This window comes from Mycteria americana, chromosome 19 (genome assembly GCF_035582795.1).
Source record: "Mycteria americana isolate JAX WOST 10 ecotype Jacksonville Zoo and Gardens chromosome 19, USCA_MyAme_1.0, whole genome shotgun sequence".
Classification (NCBI taxonomy): Eukaryota; Metazoa; Chordata; class Aves; order Ciconiiformes; family Ciconiidae; genus Mycteria; species Mycteria americana.
In genome coordinates this window covers 3,214,654-3,229,074 of record NC_134383.1, presented here as the reverse complement: position 1 = coordinate 3,229,074, position 14,421 = coordinate 3,214,654, and the positions used below count along the sequence as shown (strand labels likewise).

General features: G+C 51.9%; 1 protein-coding gene across 2 annotated transcripts in view; it reads left to right on the top strand.

Annotated features, from left to right (window-relative positions):
• NECTIN1 (nectin cell adhesion molecule 1) overlaps positions 1-14,421 on the top strand; it is a 106,097-nt gene that overhangs the window by 48,296 nt on the left and 43,380 nt on the right. For both annotated transcript variants that reach the window (XM_075521422.1, XM_075521423.1), the window contains exons 2-5: positions 770-1,120; positions 1,828-2,130; positions 2,564-2,681; positions 6,892-7,043. In XM_075521422.1, coding sequence (XP_075377537.1) covers positions 770-1,120; positions 1,828-2,130; positions 2,564-2,681; positions 6,892-7,043 — 924 coding nt within the window. The remainder of the gene's footprint in view (positions 1-769; positions 1,121-1,827; positions 2,131-2,563; positions 2,682-6,891; positions 7,044-14,421) is intronic.

Below are 14,421 nucleotides of genomic sequence, written 5' to 3'. Positions count from 1 at the left end.
GGAGAGGAATCAGCTGAGACAGAACAGCAGTCGTGAACACCAGCCACCACTTTTCCCAATCACCTTTCATCTTTACTCTGCAGAATCAAGATGGAAGGTTCCTAAATGCAGCCACTTCTGGGGTTAAAAAAAAGGCCACAGAAACGATCTAGATCATCCAGGTAGATCGTGCAAGGTGTATGGGCAGTGCCATAAATCTGTTCTTATATGGGAACTATTACTACTCTGAAATCAGGGCTGAGTCTTTGCAGCTCATTTAATTACTGATGCATTTCCAGTAGGATTAAATGGATGTCTGAGTGTGTGTTAGCATATGTTGGGATATGCTATGCTGGCAAATAGCAGTGCTTTCATATGCCTCCAGATACGCATGCTCTCTGTATTTACAATAACTGATTTAGTGTCATCCAAAGTTGAAGGCAAAAGGAAGGAAAGTATTATCGATCCAACCTTACGCCTTTTGGTGATCATGAGCCCTAGGTTGGCTGCAGAGCATTAGGGCTGGTCGTAGTGAAGTGTGAACACCAATTGTGGGAAGGAAGGTGTTTATGAACAGGAATGAAGCTGCAGGAGCTGCAGGTGGATGCAGGTGGTTGCAGAAGGTAGCGAGTGCCTTTAGCCATAGATGGTTCTTGTATCAGCCATGCCAAGAAGAAGCAAATGGAATAAATAAAGGAGTTCGTGGGCCTAATGACCATGAACTGTTCTTTTTCTCTCTTTCTCCGTCTGAGAAGTACACGTATACTCATGTCTTTCCATTTTATTGCAGGGCTGCAGGCTCAGACTGTCTTAGTCAATGACACAGTCTCGGGGTTTATCGGAACAGACGTGGTCCTGCACTGCAGCTTCACCAATCCGCTCCCCAATGTGAAGATCACGCAGGTCACGTGGCAGAAAGCCACCAACGGCTCCAAGCAGAATGTGGCCATCTACAACCCTGCCATGGGGGTGTCCATCCTCTCTCCCTACAAAGAGCGGGTGACTTTCCGGAATCCTTCCTTCAAAGATGGCACCATTCAGCTCTCTCGGCTAGAGCTGGAGGATGAGGGAGTTTACATCTGTGAGTTTGCTACCTTCCCAACCGGCAACCGGGAAAGTCAACTGAACCTCACTGTGCTGGGTAAGATACTGGACAAGCTTTGTAGTGTGAACCATTGCCTCCAGTTAAACAGATCTGGAGGAACCTGAGAGTCATGTCCTGGGAGCTTAGGGCAAAGGTGAATCTTGGGTGTAAATTTTACCTATGCTGATCTTTCAAGTTGACTGTAAAGAGGCAAAGAGCAGGGAACCCAGAGTAGGTGGTTCACTGAGCTGTCACAGGAACGCCTCTTCCTCTTTCCAGGCCTCAGTTCCCCTATCTCTTAATGCAGGTGCAATAACAGTGACCTGTTCCCTAAGGGAGTGGTGAGCTTTAATGAGCTGGTGGCTGTCAAGTGAACAAAGAGAAAAGACAACAGAGAGATCCTAAGCACAAGTAGAGCTTGTCCATGGAGCTTAGGGTTGTGAGTGAATAGACCCCACCCAAGGTCTACATGATTCATTTGCTCTTCAATTTCAGTTTCTCATTCTAACATAGGGCTGAAAACCTATGGCAGGAAAGGATTGACTTTCCATCGTGTATCTGTGCATCTAGCGCACCTCCACCATTCTTTCCCCAAAGTAGGTTGCTGGAAATTTGCAGCAGCTCTGGATTCACCACAAGGTCTGTCACAGGCTCAGTGGTGCTAGATGTCTCTTGGGTTGTAGTAGAGAGGGTAGCATTGCTTTTCTAACCATCCCTTTGAACCCTTTTCTTCTCCTCCTCCTCCTTTTTGCACTTTCTTGCAGCCAAGCCCACAAATCGGATGGAGGGCACCAAGCGGCCACTTATTGCTAAATCTGGCAGGACAGAAAAGATCTTGGTAGCTACCTGCACCTCCTCTAATGGGAAGCCCCCCAGCACTGTCACCTGGGACACCAAGCTCAAAGGGGAAGCAGAGTTTCAGGAGATCCGGAACAGCAATGGCACCATCACAGTGATCAGCCGGTACCGGCTGGTGCCGAGCCGGGAGGCCCACCGGCAGCAGCTCATGTGCGTGGTCAATTACCAGCTGGACCGCTTCACTGACAGCATGACCCTGAACGTGCAGTGTAAGTCAGCATGGGCAGGGCTGGAGAGCAATGCTCTGTGCTCAGTCCCTGGGGTGGGTGATAAAGTCTGGCAAAAGAGGATTTTTCTGAAGGGAAGATGTTGGTCTGGTGGAGGCGCTGAAGTAGGGGGCTGCTGTCTTTTTCTGGAGGGTGAAAACTGAAGTGATCCCTTGGAATAATCATTTGCTTTCTCTTTTTCACACCTTCTTTCTCTCTCTGCCTCTGCCACGTCCCTTTGTTCCTCCCCTTCTTTCTCCTTCATTCACCCTCTCTCACATTCCTTGTCCCATCATCTTTCCCACCTTGCAATCTCTCTCCTTCTCCCACCCCTGCCCCCTCATCTCTTCCTATTTCATTTTCTCCCCCTTCCTTTTCCATAACTCTTTCCTCTCCTTTTCCATCCTGCTTTTCTATCTTTTTCATCCCCCTGCAGATGAGCCAGAAGTCACTATTGAGGGCTTTGATGGCAACTGGTTTCTCAACCGGAAGGATGTGAAGCTGATATGCAAATCTGATGCCAACCCCCCAGCTCACACCTATGAATGGAAGCTGTAAGTGCCTACAATGCTTCTGCTCTCAGCAGCACATACGATCTTCAAACAGGGCCAAGGAGGGGCCAACCTCAGTCATGCTCTGGTCAATTAGGGCCCAGTCCCATTACTGTCAGTGGTGTCACTCCAAGGTAAAACCTGTGCATGTGAGGAGAGAGTTGGACACTTGTCGTTGCTGGAGCTGTGCTCCTGCAGAATGCTTGGAGCTGATTCTGGTTCCCTGGCAGAGTTCTGCCAGGAGGCCTTCATTGCACAGGGACTGGAATGAATTTCTTTATTTGCAAACCAGGGAAGCTGCTGTCTTCAGCCTTGGCCTTTCTGGCTCACCCCGTCCTGTGCTGGCCATCCTCTGAAGCTGAGCTTGTTAGATCCAAAACAAGGCTTGCTGCCCTGCCAGCCCTGTCTAGAGAGAAGCCTGTGCTTTTGAGGCAGGCAGTGCAGTGTTTGAAGTGACTAGGGCAAGGGACTTGTTTTGGGTGGATGGGCTTTATCAGAAGTTTCATGTTGCCTGTGGCCCCAGCTGCCAGAGCTGGGACTAGCATTTTATTTGAGCCACACACAGCCACCTCATCTTCCAATGGACAGAGGTTATCCCCTGTCTTTCAGCTGGGTCTTCCCCCAGAATCTTTGAGTTCAGACTCAGGAGGGAAGGGCAATGGGTAAGGATCATACACACCCCCTCTCCACTGGGCTGGGATGGAGCTTGCTACCAGCGCAGTGCAGCCTTAATACACGGGAGAACTTCCTATTCTCACTTCACTGGAATAATATTCTGCCCTGGTGATGTGAAGCAGCTGAGATATGAGAAGGTGAATAATTTGCCCAGCACCACTAAGTGCTTCAGTAGCAGAGCTGGAAAAGAACCCAGGATTTCCCTTCCTTAAAGGGGCACAAATAACCCAAAATTTGTCTGCGTGTGAAAAAACCTTTCCCTGGAATCAGCCCCAGCTGTAAGCAGGAGCTCCCCTTTGGAGCACTCATCCCCACCCAGCTGACATTAAACAGAAGCAATTCCTTTTCCTCCAGGATTTCAGCTTTTGGCTGAACACACTAAAGGGACTGAAAATTGAGCGAGGGGTGTCCGGGGAGTCGGATAGGAATTGATGCAACCTGATGTGGTTCTCTCTCCCTCTCTTTCTTTTCTATAAGCACTCATGTAGCTTTAAAAAAGAAAGATCAAATGGATCCTTTCTTCTTTTCAGCTGGCATTTGTCATCAGGAAAGAGGCTCTCAAAATGGCTTTGCAAGGAGCTAGGCATATTCTCTCTCATTTCGCTTCCCAGATCAAACTGTGCACAGTGAAAGTCTGAAGAGGATTGTTTTTCCTGCCTTTTTTCTAGTTCTCGTCCCCAGCTCTCTCCCTCTGTTGGTTCTGCCAGTTCGACTTAAACTCTGAGGGGACTCTCTGGGGCTCTCTCCTCACAACATAGCCAGGAAAGTGTTAGAAGCAAAGATGCCCCTTGTGGCACCCAAGGCAGAAGAGATCCCAGTTTAGGCTATCTCTGCGTAGCAGGGCTGGCGAATTGAGCTGAAGTGAACCTGATGAGAAGGAGCTGGGGACAGGAGGCAGGTTTTCGCTCTGCTTTTGGGCAAGTCATTTCATCCCTTTGTTCTGCTCACATGCAGGGCTGGAGTTTGAGCACTTGCTGGGCTCCTGGGCATCAGGCTCTCTGTGGCAGGAGCTCTGTCGCTGTGTACAGACACAGCCAGCAGCACAAGCAGACCCTCATCTCTGCTGGGGCAGTCTGCTCCTGCTGTGATAGTGATGCTGAAGGCAGGCTGAGAGCTGAAGCACAGGGTAACCAGGTGCCAAACATCTCAGCCAGGTGATGTTTCTGTAGCCCAGGGCAGGAAAGAGGGTTAGTTACCAACTAGGCTCAAACACAACCGGGGATGCAGGTGTCAGGGCTGAGCATGGTGCTGCATGACTGAGTATGACGTGTCATTTGCACACCTGGTTTACACACTGCGCTGGTAATAAATTCAGCTCTGGCAGAAATGATTCTTGGGAACAGCACATCTTTGAGCCAGGCTTTGAGTTGGTCCCTATGTGCTTGTGTGATTGATCTTTTTTTTTGTTTAAAACACTGCAAAGAATTGTTTTCCTATGGATTCTCTGTGACCTGTGTGTATGTCCATTTGTCTGTCTTTAGCCTGTAAGGGTTTCTTGACTTACAGCTAAGAGGCTGGGAGCATCAATACTTTGCTTTGAGAAGGAACTGTGGGGAGAAAAAAGGGGAGAGAGAAAGCATGGAATTAAAGAGTACAGGTTTGTAAGTCCGATAGCACTTCAGTCTGATTCCTCAGCCTCTCCCTTTTTGCACACTTGGTGGGTCAGTTAGGACTGAGTATAGGATTATTGACCTGAGAGAGGATGGAAAGGAAAGATGGAGTGCAGCTGAAGGTAAGGAGAATGGAGGTGGAAGAAGAGGAAAGTAGAGAGTGAGAGAGAGCAAGTGAGACCAGGGGAAATAGAGGAGGAAAAGGAGGAGGAAACAAAAGCTGGGGCACAGAATTACCTCCTGGCTCTTTCAGCCCAGACTCCTGCCCTCCCATTCTTGGCCCCAGGCTGCCTGTGAGCAGGGCCCTGCGAGGAAGAGGCAGACCAAGCAGATGGGATGAAAGCCTGTTAAATAATTGTACTGCAGCCAACCACCTAGGCATGCAGCGTGGGGGTGTGTGTAGGGAGGTTAAGGAGTGGGAATAAGATCCATGGCCATCCCCTTCCTTCCCACAGTGCCACTTTGGTAATATCAAACTGATTCCTCATTTCTTTGGTTGGGCAGCCAGAGAAATAGCCACCAGCATCTTTGGTTTATCCATGTGCTCATACGTGCCTCTTCCCCTTCCTGGGAGTCAGGAAGCAATTACTGCTGCTGCTGTTTTGCTCCTGCCTGGAATGTAAAAAACAGCCATGCTTTCGTCTCCTCTTACTTGGATGGTGATGAGCAACAGTCAGGGGAGCTGTTGGAGGAAGCAATAGCCTTCTTTAGCATCCCACAGCACAGTTTTTAGATATGCCCTTGTCTTTGTAGATTCAGGGCCTTAATTCACCCATAGGCAAGGGACCAACGTTAGGCTATTCTATTCTTCCATCAGCTTTGGAATCATTGGCTTGATGTAGCTGGGAAAGGCTAATGTGTTTGCTATACATATGTGCCTATGCATATATGTAGACATGCAAAATATGTGCACGTGCATTTAGGCACTTCTTTACAAACCTAATTATAGCCCCATTATTCCCTTTTGTTTCTTACAAATTGCTGACAATATGTGCACATTTTTGTTGGGAGGAGGGGAAAGAATTACTCGAGTAATTTTTAATTGCCTAAGAGAAGTAATTACTTTACTTTGCTTCAGTAATTAAGAATAACCAGGCCATGTGTGTCTTTTCCTAACACACAAGGGTTTGGGTTTTTTTATTTTTTATCTGCCTTTGTTCATTTATTCTGTGTATCTCTAAACTTAGTTTTGCATTATTCCAGTTTCACACTTACCTGACTCTTCTGACATGGGCAGGTCATAGATGGCAGGGCTCTAAATCAGCACCGCTTTGCTCGAGCTTGAGTTGCAATTAACACTGCCTGATCAGCTGCCCAAGAGAGTTACATGGGCAGGAAATTGGAGTAAAGCAGGGTCAGGTTGGTGTCCCATTCCTGTGTTTTCCATCAAATGGAAAGTCAGGGATGGAGGAACTCTGAAGATGAGCCTGCTAGAGGTGAGCCACCCGAAACAACAGAGCGACCTGGCCATCTTACCCTAAGCTTGTATCTACTCAGGGATTGTGCTGGAAAATGAACTGCTTTAAGGCTCTGAGTCTGTTTTCTGGATAGGGGAGAACATCGACTGAAGGTACTCCACATCCCATTAGCCAAATCCAAGGGGCTGTATGTGACCCAAATATGTCCAATCTCCCTTGTAATCACAGAGAAGGGGAAAGAAAAAAACCAATCCATGTAAAGAACCTGATTCTCGTCATGCAGTGGATTTACCCTGGAGACACTCTACCGACCCTTTCCTGTAATGCTGCAGTCTGAGGGTTTGGTTTCAAGGCTGACTACATTAATGGGTATTTTCCAGCCAGCACCACTGGGTTCTGGACCTGCCCAAAGGCAAGCGCAGAACCAGCATGTCAGTGTCGCCTCTGCAATACTGCTTGACCCTACTGAGTATCATCTCTGGAATCAACCACGAGCTTTGTTTCCCCTAGGCCAAACGGGACTCTGCCAGGGAGCGTGGAAATCCAGAACAACACCATCTACTTTAAAGGGCCTGTCTCCTACAGCGTAGCTGGCACCTACATCTGTGAGGCCTCCAACGCCATCGGTACACGGTCGGGCTTGGTGGAAGTCAATGTCACAGGTAGGAAAACACTTGGTGTGCTTTGAAAGGCAGAAGAGGAGGAGGAGGAGGTGGAGCGTGGAGAGTGTGAGCAGCTGACAACTACCAGTCAGTTACATCTCCTTAACGTCTGTCTTCATCACCAGTGTCTCCTTCTAGGGGTGGGGAGTTTCATGATGCAAAGGGAGCAGTGAAGTTCTTCACTTTACACTGGTTTTGCACTGGTTGGGCTTGGATTTTTTCTCCTTTCCTCTTGTTGTCTTTTCCTTTCTTACACCAAGATACATTCAGTTTGTTTCCCCCTTGTCTTCTGCTTTGGATGCGGAGAGGTCATTGGACATGTTAAAAGCGAAGACATGTCAGAGATATTTGTTACAAGGTAGAAGAAGGAGTAGAATGAGGATATAGACTGCCACTGAAGCAGTAAAGCATGAGATGGATGAGTCATTTGTTCAGGATGATGTTTGGTGTTTCTGATGTTAGGCAATTCTCATGATTTTTCGTTTGTGCTCCTTCCAATGCCATGTTGGTCTGTGCACTTGCTCACCTGGCTGCCACAGATTACTGAGAGGCTGTGAGCACTTGAGTAGCTTTGTCTGGGCTCCAGAAAGGAATAACATCACAGGATGCAGACAATGGGAAGTGATGTCATATGGGACAGAAGGAATTTGACGGCTTGCAAATCAAAAAGTGTAGTCACAGGAGTAGCTTAAGTAGCATCAGGGAGAGAAAGTGATGTCAAGAAACAGGCTAAAGAGAAGAAATAACATATGGCAACAGCCTGATTTCAGAGAGACAAAGTGGTATTTCAAGGCATCACCGAAGGGGAAAAGTGGCTGTGGGTGCTTTGAGAGCAGGGAAGGGAAGTTTACCCCATTCCTTTGGGGTAAAAGGAGCAATTTGTTTTATCAGGGGGTTAATGACAGGCAGTGACCAGCAGTTGTGGGTCTCACGAGAGAGATGGAAGTACCTCTTGCAGTAGTGAGTTGGAGCACTGCCACACTGCAATGAGCTCCGGGCTCTCGGGGTACAGGGGAGGGAGTGACCATCTGATGAGGCAGCGCTGCCTGCCTAGGAGACATGCCTGGCAGCTGGCGCAACTTGCCGAGGCTGTCCTCTGGCCCCCCAGCTGGCCAGCAGCTCTGTTGGGGCTCAGCGCTGGTCTCCTTTGGGTGCTCCCCCTACCCCCCAGCTTGGGAGCATTGCCAGGTGGGCAGGCAGAACAAACCATGGCACACGGCCACTTTTCCAGCTGGGCTCACAGCAGGGACTGTGGGGTGTTGTAGTTCCAGACCTGCTCTCTCTGGGGAGAGCAGCGGGGCTGTGACTGCAGCCAGGTGAGCTGGAGAGCAGCCGGCTGCCTACATCCTGCAAATGCCACAGACAGCACAGGTGCCTCCGAGCCGGATGGGCAGTGAGGCGCGCTGGGGGCTCCCAAGGCATGAGAAATACAGGACGGGTTCCCGGGGTTCTTCCTGCTGTCCAGCCCGAGGCAAATCAGAGCGCCTGCTCTTCTGATAGCGAGCGAACCTCTCTGAGCCACCCCAGTCCTTGAAGAGTTGTCTAGCCCGTGAGTGACAAAAAGGGCTTCTCAGAGGGGCTGAGCTCCAGCCCCCTCCACCCGCTCTCTACAGTGGTAAGTGCTGAGCAAGCATAAAGACGAGGCCTGGGCAGCTGACCTCCTGAAATTAGCAGTAACACTGAGTTTGGCACCCTCGCCACCTCAGTTCCCCTATTCCATAACATGGGGCTAATCTGCCTCTATCCAAGTGCTTGGAGGTCAATGGATGAGATGTGCTAATTAGATGCTAATTACCAAGTATTTATTATCATTATCACTGTAGCAGGCCTTTAATTCACACCTCCTGTCCTGGATCCGTGCCTGCTGAGTTGCTAGTATATGCTTTTCTCTGGGGGATTTTTCATTTGCCAGTGAAAGGCACCAGAATAACAAAGCTCTTTGTTCAGGACAGACGTGGTGCAGCACCCGCCCTGCCCAGCCCTGCCTAACCGCCCGAAGCCGGGGGAAGGTCGTGGCCAAAATCCGTTCAGCCGCTGGCCATTTCATGGGAGTTGCCACCAAAGGCACTGTGTTTCTGGGACACTGCAGGCAACTGCCTGGTACAAACCGAGCAGACTTGCTTCCCATCAGAAATAGAAAACCATCCCACACAGTAACTAGCACCTTGGGTCACGTTTGAAACAGTGATTGGAGGGAAAAAGCCTCCAAGCTCAGTCCCCAGTCGCAGAGAAGGAGGTGGGATAGGTATTGCTGAAGACTTAGAGGGGAACTGGCTCTCTTCACCATGTCTCATTTTGCATTTCTGTGTAGCCTGTATGTCCATATCTTGCTGTCGTTCTGTCTATCCAACCACCTCATCTCTCTTGCAGTGTCAGGACACATGTTCCCAAACACCAGATACAGCCCTCTCTTCATATTTTCTGCTGCCACCTGCCAGTGTTTTATCTGTCTCAGCGCCACAATAGCATTGCAGCCTGGGCGGGCTGCACCGACTTGCCTGCACGGGCACGGGCTCCTCTAGGGACAAGGGTCTGTGGGTTCCCCCTCTGGGCTTCGGTAAATGTCTCCCTTCCTGGTGGTTTTTCAGGGGACTGCTAGAGCATCATTCTCACGCTGGATCAGCACAGTGCTGGCAAGGGAAGTGGGGACTGGCAGGATTTCTGGGGAATGACTTTGGGTTGATGTCTGCCTGCCTGTAATCTCAATTTATTCCCAAAGGTCCGAACTGTGGGGTTGAGGTTAAATCAGAGGGAAGGAAGGACACACCAGCAAGCTGCCCCACTAGGAGGGATTAGCAGCCAACCCGTTAGGCCAGGCCTCCACCACATAAAAATACCGCTTTTAATAATTCATGGGATCTGAATATGTTTATCCAGCTCTCCCTAAGGACCGATTAGGCCAGTGCTGGGGAGGGCTCAGCCGTCCTCGCTCAGCTATTACAGGTACATTTGTTTGGGTCTTGCAGGCAATTTAGGGATTGTCAGTGGACCACGAAACCTCTTTCAAGAGCTGCATGCAATAAATGGAGTTCAATCGAGTGAGCAGCCAGCCTTGGGAGAAAAAAAAACAGAAGGCTGATGCAGAGAAAACCCTGCAGCGGCTTTTCCCCCTCCTGTCTCCCCGGGTACAGACCTCCCCCCTCCTGCCACCCAGCATCCTTCCTTCCAGCCCCAGAGAGGAGGAGTGCAGGGCTAGGTGAGCCCCCTCATGGGGAGGGTGATTTGTTCAGAGGGAGAAGGCTGAACGCTTCTATTAGAGTTATAGCGCATTAAAGAGATTGATAAGTGGAAATTTAATATTTTATTCCAGCAATCTGTTCCTATAATAGCTTCTCCTGCCTTGCAGGACCTTTGTCAGTCGCAGCCAAGCCATGTAGTGTGACATGTAACTATTTATTACAGGCGGTTGGGTGACATAATAAAAGGTTGTGGTTATAAACTGCATGCGTGTCCCTGCGTGCCTGCACACGGGTGTGGTGGTCCTGCACAGAGAGCTGGTCACGTACATACACACATATGTGTGACCCCGATCTGCATCCTGGCATGCAAATGGGCCTCCCAGACCTGCATGCCTGCACAGGGATGCCCTGCTGCACAGTCGTGCGTGCATGCAGGACACAAGAGCATCAGTGCATTGGCATGTGTGAATATGCATGTATTTATGAACATGTGCTTGGCTGTATGGGCTTGTGTGCAGCAGTGCATATACATACCCTGGCCCTTGTGCACCTGTGTACATATACATTTGGGTGTGTATACGGGGGACGTTCATGCATTTGGGTACTGGCTTCAGCCAGAGGAAGCACAAGGAGAAAGATGTTGTTAAAACATCGCTTCTCCCGATGGGCCTTCAAGCACCAGGCAAACATCAAAACCGAAGGAGAATCACAGGGCTAGAGCTGGAGGAGCAGGGAGAGCAGAGCCCGTGCTGAGGCAGTGACCGCTATCAGCCTCTCTGCTGCAGGGCTCCCGCCTGTTTCCCGAGGCCAGGAAGGGGTCTTTTCCTCCAGGATACTGCAGGCTCCCCCAGTTGGTTGGTGCAGCCCTACCTCTGCACCCCCAGATTCCCAGGAGACAGGACACAATGTGCAGGTGCCCCGGGGAGGGGCTGTGAGGACAGGAGGCTCCGTGCCGTTCCCTGCCCAGGGATGTGCCAGCCCGTGGGCAGGCAGCTTTGCAGCCCTGGCCTTGAACGTGCTACAGGCTGTGACGGGGAGGAGAGGCTGGCAGGGGCTGATGGCCCCCGCTCGTTTGCTTGGCTTGCAGCAGGGAGTTATTTACCCACCACCAGTGATCTCGTCCCAGCAAGGTCACTGCAAACAGCCCGTGGGGCTTGCTGGAGCCCTCTGCCATGTGGCAGCAGGCCTTTGCTAAGGCTCAGAGCGCAAGAGAAAGCCTTCTCCGGGAAGCGTTAAATCCCGAGCCCAGGGCAGGTGTACCCAAAGCCCAGCCGCCGGCCAGGGCCATGCCACGCTGCACCAGCAAGTGCTTGTGACTGTTTTAGGTGGGAGGATGTAGGGCCCGGGGCTAAAGAGGAGCAAGCCTGGGGGGTCTGTCTCATGCTAATCTTCCGGATGGCGGGTAGGAGCGTCTGCTGCATCCTGTCTGATGGCATCTGTGCCAAGGGCCCCTGCGGGAGCAGCACTTGATTGACAAGCGATAGGTGACCTGACAGAGAGATTAAAACCTAAGACACGTTTGGCATCTGGCCTAAAAGCCGTCACACTCTGAAATGCCAGTGGCAGCTGCTAAACTTCTGGATTAGTTGCCAGAGGTTTTTTCACCCCCACTGCCTCCTGTCCCCTCCTGCCCTGCTCCGCACAAGGAGAGCAGAAATCCCTGGTAGAGAGAGGAAAGGCAGGATCCTTTGAAGCTGGAGATGGGCATGCATCAGTGCAAGGGCTGTTGTGAAGGGAAAAGGACAGCAGTGCTACGGGCTTCTCAAGTTACAGCCACGTCTGGGCTGAGGCAGGTCCAGAGGTATCCCCCTATCTTCACTCACCCCCTATCTTCACTCACGTACACGTCTGTAATGCAGTGGGTCAAAGTCCTGGGATAATTTGGTGTGGACTGTACTGGCAGGGAAAGTTTGCCACCAGCAATCTGTCTTGTAAAAAACCCCACATGATCACCACTGTATTTGCTGAGGCCATCTGGGAACTGGGAAGCTCTATGAGCCCAGCGGAATTAAGGTTCCTGCTCCTCCCCGGAGCTGCTGCCCGCCCTGGCTAGAGCTGCCCAAAGGCCCCTGCTTCCCATTCATTGTAGCAGGTGTTTGGTTTTGGAAGGCAGAAGGAAATCCAGGGCCTTCCTCTGGAGGAGCTTCATGCAGGGAGCAGCTTGGGCTGACACATGTCCAAAAGGTAATTTCTCATGCAGTTTGACGTTTTCCTCAATGCCCATGGCTACAGTGAGAATCTCGGCTGGTGCTGGGTTTTTCCTTGGCCCTTATGATTGAAGGGAAAAGGATGGAAATGTGACTTCAAGAAAAAATGTGTCCACAGGAAGTAGTATCTTTTAAAATATCTAAGCAGTGTGATGAGCAGAAGGGCTTTTGAAAGCTGGTTTCCTGTGGATGTGCATATCGTAGAAGAATTACTTGGTGTCTAAAAATATGCTTTTTCTGATCTGGGCCCTTCCTGCCCTTGGGAGCAGCCTCTTGTCCCTGTGGGTTCTCTGATGTCTAATGAGGTTTAGCTCCCACCTCTGCCAGGGATCTCACTCCAGCTCTCTCCAAGAGCTTTATGGTAGGGATAATTTTGGCTCATTCTTCTTCTGTCAGATAGCACTGAAATGGGTCAGCAGGTTCAAAAAGCATTAGCTAAGGGATTGATGGACAGGCAGGATGATTTGCATATGTCTCTTTTTTATTGGATACCAGCCATTCAAAGAAAGATGTGATTTTTAAAATGTGTATTTTTGAAGCCACTTTTGTGACGGGGAAGGCCTGGTTTGTCTCTGCAGTGGCAGCACTGCTATGCCCCTGGGTGCTGCGGGGAGAAGGCAGGAGCCAGAGCTTGGAGACGCTCGGGCCCTCTGCCTTGCACGGGGGGATCAAAGAGAACCTGTGGGCTCGGCCGGGTGCCAGAGCGAAGCCCAGGGCAGCCCCCTGTCTCCCTGCGCTCCCAGCTGCCGCCCCAGAGGTCCGGCTCCTGGCACGGGGACAGGAAGCTGGGCTGAATGCAACAGCTGGCAGAGCCGGGCAGCAGGCAGATAGTGTTGCTGCTGTAATTCCTATTCATACAGCACTCCCTCTTTTTATGAGGGCTGGGGGGTAGCAGGAGGGGGGGGAGGCTTTTTATGCTGGCATTAAAGCCTAGCTTGTTCCCCCTCCCTCCACGCTGCTGTCTCCTGTTTCTCCAGTCCACTTTTCACAGCGGCTTTAATTCTCTCCAGACTCTTCCTAATGGATTTTTCACGTGGGGCCCCCAGCGTGCTCAGGCATCGCACCAGTTTCCAGAAATTTCACGCACCCCTCAAACACAAAAAGGGGATCCCTTTCCCACACTTTCCCCTCTCTCCCCAGGCTGCAGGTCTCCTCTTTCGCACCCCGGACACGAAACTCGGTGGGCAGAGGGGTAAATCCCCCTTTGTGGGGCTGACAGCAGCGGATGCGTGTGAGCGACGCCCGCCGAGAGGCGGACCCGGCCCGCGTCGCTAGTTAACCCGGCTGCTGCGGGCCGGGGCACCGCGCAGGAGGCTGCGGGGGTGCCAGGCTGCGCCCGGCAGCTGCGGGGCGCGGGGATCCCCGCCAAGGCCTGGCTCTGGGGCGGGGCTGGAGGAAGCCGAAGGCAAAGGGAGCCAGCTGCGGGGGGAGCCGGGCCGGGGCGCGGGGTGGCACGCTGCTCCCTGCTCGCCACCTGGCCTCGCGAAGGGGGACCTCGGCGCGAGGCAGGGGCACGCCAGGGCAGAGCCCAGGCCGGGGACCTCCCCCTCCCTCCCCTCCCTTCCCGGCTCGGCCCGGGCTGGCCGCAGCCCAGCGGCCACGGCGAGGGGCTCCGGCAGTGCCCGCCCGGCTCCGGAGCGGCGGCGGTCTGTACCGCCATCCAGCGGCGGTGTCAGGCGGGTGCCCTCCCCCGCGCCGGTGCAGCCTGTCCCCCTCCTGGCTGGGTCACCCGCGGCTCGTTTGTGCCCGCCCCGCCCCCGGGGGCTTAGCCGCGTTCCCCCGCTGCATCCCCAGCGCCACTCGCTTTTCCAGGCTCCGGGGGAGTGCGGGGGGTGGACGGGGGGGAAACTATGCGGGCAGGGAGGGGATGATTCCGGCTGCTGGCTTGCGATCTTCCCATCTTTCTTCTCCCTCTCTTCCCACAGTTTGGTTTTGTTTTCTCTGGCATGGGAACTGGGCCACTGTGAGGAGGACGGGGATGGGATCTGAGCA